The sequence below is a fragment of the Loxodonta africana genome, chromosome 24 (assembly GCF_030014295.1).
Source record: "Loxodonta africana isolate mLoxAfr1 chromosome 24, mLoxAfr1.hap2, whole genome shotgun sequence".
In the NCBI taxonomy this organism is placed as follows: domain Eukaryota; kingdom Metazoa; phylum Chordata; class Mammalia; order Proboscidea; family Elephantidae; genus Loxodonta; species Loxodonta africana.
Window position 1 is genome coordinate 2,881,820 of NC_087365.1, and position 5,806 is coordinate 2,887,625.

Consider the following 5,806-nt stretch of genomic DNA (forward strand, 5'->3'; position numbering starts at 1 on the left):
ATGTTTTAGGCATATTATCAGGAGGGACCAGTCCCTGGAGAACAATATCATGCTTGATAAAGTAGAGGGTCAGCGAAAAAGACCCTCAATGAGATGGACTGACACCGTAGCTGCGACAATGGGCTCAAGCACAACAACGACTGTGAGTGTGGTGCAGGACCGGGCAGTGTCTCATTCTGTCATACACAGGGTCACTATGAGTCAGAACTGACTCGACAGCTCCTAACAACAACAACGATACTCGCAGAGAATGTATGAATCACAGTGTTGTATGCGCATAGGAAAGAGACAGTCCCTAGTTCAGGCCAGAGGCCAGGGGTCCAGAAGAGCTATAGAAAAGTGGGCTAAAGTAGAAAATTATGGGGTCCTTCTGCTCCAATTGCATCAGCCCCCTAAAAACCATCGAATGTGTGTGAATGTGTGTGGACATGTGAGTGTGAGAGTGTGTGGTGCAAGTGTATATGCATGTGCATGTGTATATGCATGTGGTATGTGTACGTGTGTGTGTGGTGTGGTGTGTGTGCATGTGTGTGTATGTAGGTGTGTATGAGTTTTGAGGGGCAGTGTGTATCAAGACTCCAATGAGGGAGATAAAGTGTTCTTAGAATGTTTTAATAGAAAGCGCACAACAAGCTGGTCTAAGGTTGTAATTGAGGGTCTTTGCATTAGCTTGCTTCGCCTTCAAGACAGGAATTGTTCCAGAGTTGGTAATAGTTCATCCAGGGCACAGTGTATATCAAAAAATCACAAATGAAACTCTGTGGAAGGAGAAAGAGAATAGTCAACTTTGGGGGAAATATTTTTCAAAGAGAAACAAAACTGTTCTGTCCCTGAAGGCATGCCTGGGGTAAAGGGGAGCCACTGTTGGATCACATGGGCATCTGGGGAGGAGGTGCACAGTCACATGGTGGGTGGGGGGCAGGAATGTCAGCACCTGAGGCCATGCAGCAGGTGTCTGGAGTCTGCACCTCACCAGACCCAGGGCCAAAGAGCCGGCTGAACTGTGAAGTCCTCCTGTGCCTACACCCCAGACACTGCCAGCCCTTGTGAGGGTACCATCAAGAGGGACCGGGAAGAGCAGGAAGGGGAGGCCAGAGTTGGAAGAGGTAGAGGAAACCGGACATTCCTCAGAGACCTGAACCAGGGCTCCAAAGAAGAGGGCCGGGGGTGTGGGCTGGAAGGGCAAGGAGGGTAGTGCTGGCACGTCAGAGAAGTCCGGGTTACTCAAAGTCCTGGTCTTCCCTCCACTGAGTGGAGGCCTGTGTCAGCACAGCATGGCTGGACAGCCCAACTAAAAAGCCCTGCCTTCCTTCCCCTCCCAGGGGCATGGCATTGTGCCAGGTGGCCCCTGGCTGTGCCTGGCCCTGCCCCCAATCCACACTGCTAAGAAGCCTACTATGCCCAAATAGCTTTTTTAATTTAATTTTTTTAATTATCCCCTATTTGATCACGAATTCCTTCTCAGATGATTCCCACCACATACCTTTTTTAGATTTTTCTTGCTTTGAAGGGGGCAGGAATGATTTCTCAGGCTTTTCCTCTTGCATTCAGTCCTGCTAATCTTCACAGTTACCATATACTCCACTCCGGTCGTCAGCTACTAGGAAGCAACACCACAATAAGTTTGACTCCAAACATCAGGTTGCTGAGCCTCCCCAGGAGTGCTAGGACTGAGACAGGAGCCACAGTTCCTTCGCAGAGCTCCCCTGTCAAAGCCACAGCTCCTTCCTTCCCTCCCGGCTGGAGCGGGCACAGAGACACACAAGCCCTGGTCCCCCAGCCCGGTGCTCTGACTGGGTTTGCAGCTACACTGCGAGAGGCTTCTCACTCCCTTCGCGTTCACCCTCAGGACAGGGGAGGCAACCTGCTAGGCTTGGCTGCCTGGCAACCACAGACCACTGCCAGGTCTGCACACAGGGCCCTCATAATGCACACGGCCAGGGCCTTACCCCTTGGCTCTCCTGGCACCCCTTCGCTCATTTCTTCTCTCTCCTTCCCAATCAACTTGACAGAAGCAGTTTAGCAACACAGCTCAAACCACGAGTTTTCAAATCTGATTGGGGTCTGAGGTCCCTTTTACCACTGTGACCTTGAGCAAGTTCCTTAGCAGCCTCAGTTCTTCACTTAGGGAGTACAGACAATCATGGTGCCTGCTCATGCAGTTGTTACGTGGGTTAAATGAAAACCTGCCTAAGAATAATTCAACCACACGCCTGGAACATCGTTAGCAGCCCATGAGGATCCGCTGTCTGTGGCAGTGTTAGTGCCCCAAAGCAACTACGCAGCTGGAACAGTGACAGGACAGGAGATAGAAGAGCCGGGCTTGAGCTGCACCTGTGTCCCCTACAACGCTGTCACCCTGGACAAGTCCTCCACCTGACCCTCAGTTTCCTCCTCTAGAAAACGGGGAGAAAGATGCCTGTTCATGCACAAGGTCTGTGTGGAATGAAGAAAGGGGATGTGGTGAATATGGGAAGCCTGAAGAGTACACACTAAAGGCTGTTTCCTTTGGTTGTGATTATCTTCTTTTGTTCGTGTCCAGGTATGAGGCTGTGGGGCCCTGAGGGGGCTAAGAACGTGAAACCCGTCTGTGGACACAGATGTCCCACACCCATAAACGAAGCTCTAACAGGTAGTTTCATAGTCAATGCTGCCTGTTGGAAACTTCACTGAATTCCCTGAGGAGCTCTGCAGATTGCAGAGTTCTGCACTGGTGAGTATAAAATGTTCCCGGAACTTCCCTGCGCTCTTGTCCAAATGTCATCAGTCAAAGCAAATGAGATGGACCGTACTGTCCAGGGTGGCAATAGAGGCAGAGGACGCTCACACGGTCCTCAGGGGAAGGCACCCTCAGAAAACTTTGGGAGGGGGCCTAGGGGAGTTAGGCCTGCAGACAGCACAGAGATCCCCATTCCAGTCAGAAGGACCTAGGGTACAGCACCCCATGTAAATGCACTTTCATCCAAAAGAGGAGCCATGGGGAGCTGGCATCTTGCAGGGCTTGAGCCATGTTCTTTCACACCGAGGATCTAATTTAACCTTTGGGACACCCTGTACCAAAGAACTAAAACGCTGGTCATAAACTTAACTAGCATTAACGTGTCCGAAGGGCTTTCTTATTCATTAGCAGACTTGATTGTTGAATAATAACAGGAATAATCATAACAACAGCAAATATTTCCATGAGTACAGCTATATGTCAGCTCTGTGCTAAGTGCTTCACTCTTAGTCCCCCTACTTTGCAGGTGAGGAAACTGAGGCCTGGAGAGTGTGGCGGCACTTGGCCAAGACCCCACAGTTAGGAGGAGCTGGCGTCAAATCCAGAAGGTGGTTGCAGCCTAACCCCAGTCCACGCCATGCCTGCTCCTACACAACTCTGCAAGGTATTAGGACTGAACAATCATACTGCAAAGGGTATGGGGATGCCCAGAGGCCTTGCCCAAGGTCACCCACTACCAAGGGGAGACCTGTTCTGTCCACTCATCCACCTGAATGGCATCAAAATTTGCTCATAAACAATTCTTTTACAATTAACTGTTCTTGATCATGGATTGATTTCACAAGACAGGCCTCCTAGGATTCTCAGGTTTTTCCTTGGGAAGACTAATCAAAGAGAACAAGCCAGCTCCTACAAGCACTTTGGCCGGTAGCCGCCACCCTGAAGCCAAATCACTTGTGTTCTTGGCCCTGAAGATGAGCAAGACCGCCATCTTGCGGCAAAAGCGCATAACTGTTTGAGTCAGGGACAGGCTGAGAAGGTCTAATGCTGTGATACACCACCTGCTCCTCTTTGCCCCCACTCCCTGCTGGTTCCTACTGTTCCAGCTGCTTTTCTCTCTACCTAGAGCCCTTTCTCCCTATTCAATTATTATTTTCCCCAAATCCAGCTGATTAAACTCAATCTGAGTGCTGCAAACAGTTTGTGCTGGTCTACTAACCAAAAGGCTGGTGGTTCGAATCCACGCAGAGCACTGAAGAAGAACGGCCTGGTGACCTACTTCCGTAAGGTTAAAAAAAAAATTTTTTTTCATAAGGTTACAGCCAATGAAAACCCTACGGAGCACAATTTCACTCTGCACACTGGTGTAGCCATGAATCAGAACTGGCTCAACGTATAATTTATTACCCAACCTTGAGGGGAGGTTGGACCAAAAAAGTGCTTTTCAAACAATTTTTCTTTCCTCTATCACCCTTCAACTGATATAGTCCAGAGAAAATATACACATGATACGCTTTGTAAAAACAGGAGGGGAGGTAACCTGATGAAAGCCTACCCCTCACCCTCCTCTTCTCTAGAAAAGAACCTCAGCATCATTCCAATTTTCTGTACAACAGTTAGAAAACCCAGTCTTAGATGTCACAAACCTGGACATTGAAAAAAAGACTGTTGGCGGGAGCAAGCCTACAGGGAATTGTTTGTACTCTGCCAGATAAGAACAGGAGAGGAAACAAAGCCATTTGCTGTCACTGTGGCATCTTCAAAAGGAGGTAAGACGTAATTTCAGAACAAAAGGCAGCTCTTCCCAAGGAAGGACGGTTGAGACTCTCAGGGGACGTTTTCGCTTCGGACTAACAGCCAGCTAGGATTTCACTCCAGCCTTTGGACCAGCGTTGAGGAAGCCTGGCTAAAGCATGGGTCTGTACAACTCCAAATGATACCCACCCCGAGCTACGCTTCTCCCCACTTGGTACTCCCTGGGACCACACTGGGAGCCCTATGTGTCCCAGTGGGCACAAACAGGGAAACTAAGGCACACACCTGAACCTGAGTTCGAAGTAACTTGTCGATTGCAAATAAGTAGGTGTCATTGCTAACGTTGTTGTAGCTCTGAATTAAGAAATCGAGGGTCCCATTCATGTTTTGCTTGCTCATGGGCTTCTCCACGAAGCCCTCCCACCTTTGGAAATGGCCCAGCTTGGCTGCCAGGACCAGGGCAACCAGCAGCAGCAGGGGGTTCATCCAGCATCCAACCCTCATCTCCGTGGCCTCAGAAGCTTCCTAACCAGCTTCCCCTTCCAGGGTGGGGGGTGCCAGGCAGTGGCTCGCCCTTTCTCCACCGCAGCCCTCGTCCACACAGGCTTTCCCAGGACACGGCCTGCCTACATTTAAACAGAAATTTAAGACTGAACCTGGTCTTCTAAGGCCCCACCCATGGTTTCATGGGAGGGCAAGCCATCCCAGTCTCCCTGACTGGCTTCCCAGCCCACTCTCAGTCTTGCCCATCCAGTTCTTTGGTGATCCAGGCCAGCAGAATTCATAAACATCTTCCAGAATGGACAAGGCCCGTTCCCTGCCTTCACACCTACCAGGGAAGAAAGCCACCGAGCAGGCCTTCACACTGCTAGGCCTTAGGATCTGGTGTGATGAAGGAGAGCCACTGTGGGCCTCAGTGGGGGCACAAGGGAAGGTAAGACCTGAACTGAGGTTGAGGGAGTCAGGAAATGAGCAGGTTTGGTACATTCAGCTTACCTGCCGTATGTGCCTGCTGTTTAACTAAGCCGTCGACTGTTCTTTGTGCTTCCTCTAGAGGTGGGTTCCCTACTCACCTGCTGCCTCCTCACCACAGAGTTCTGTCTGCTAGATCCCACTGTACCTGAATGCCCTGGCACCAGCTCTTGCTGCCTTGGTGTGACCCTAAAGGAGCTTTGTGAGGTAATCCCAGCTACCCTGTGAGGAAGGAATAAGGTGTGATGCTTACTCAGAAATTAATCCGGCAGGCCCCTGAAGTTTCAGGGCCACCTGCACCCAAAAACCCATAAAACTCTCTATTTTTAAAACACTTGCTAAGTCAGGATCCTGGATGGG

The 5,806-nt window shown here is 50.2% G+C and overlaps 1 protein-coding gene across 1 annotated transcript; it reads right to left on the reverse strand.

Annotated features, from left to right (window-relative positions):
• Positions 1-591: 591 nt before the first annotated feature.
• On the reverse strand, positions 592-4,978 carry LOC100673482 (cystatin-like 1). Its single transcript, XM_003411778.3, has 3 exons — positions 4,760-4,978; positions 1,484-1,597; positions 592-758 (listed from the first exon to the last, which is right to left on the reverse strand). Exons 1-3 carry the CDS (start codon positions 4,976-4,978, stop codon positions 666-668), a joined length of 426 nt encoding a protein of 141 aa, XP_003411826.1. The 3' UTR covers positions 592-665.
• Between the last annotated feature and the right edge of the window lie 828 nt (positions 4,979-5,806).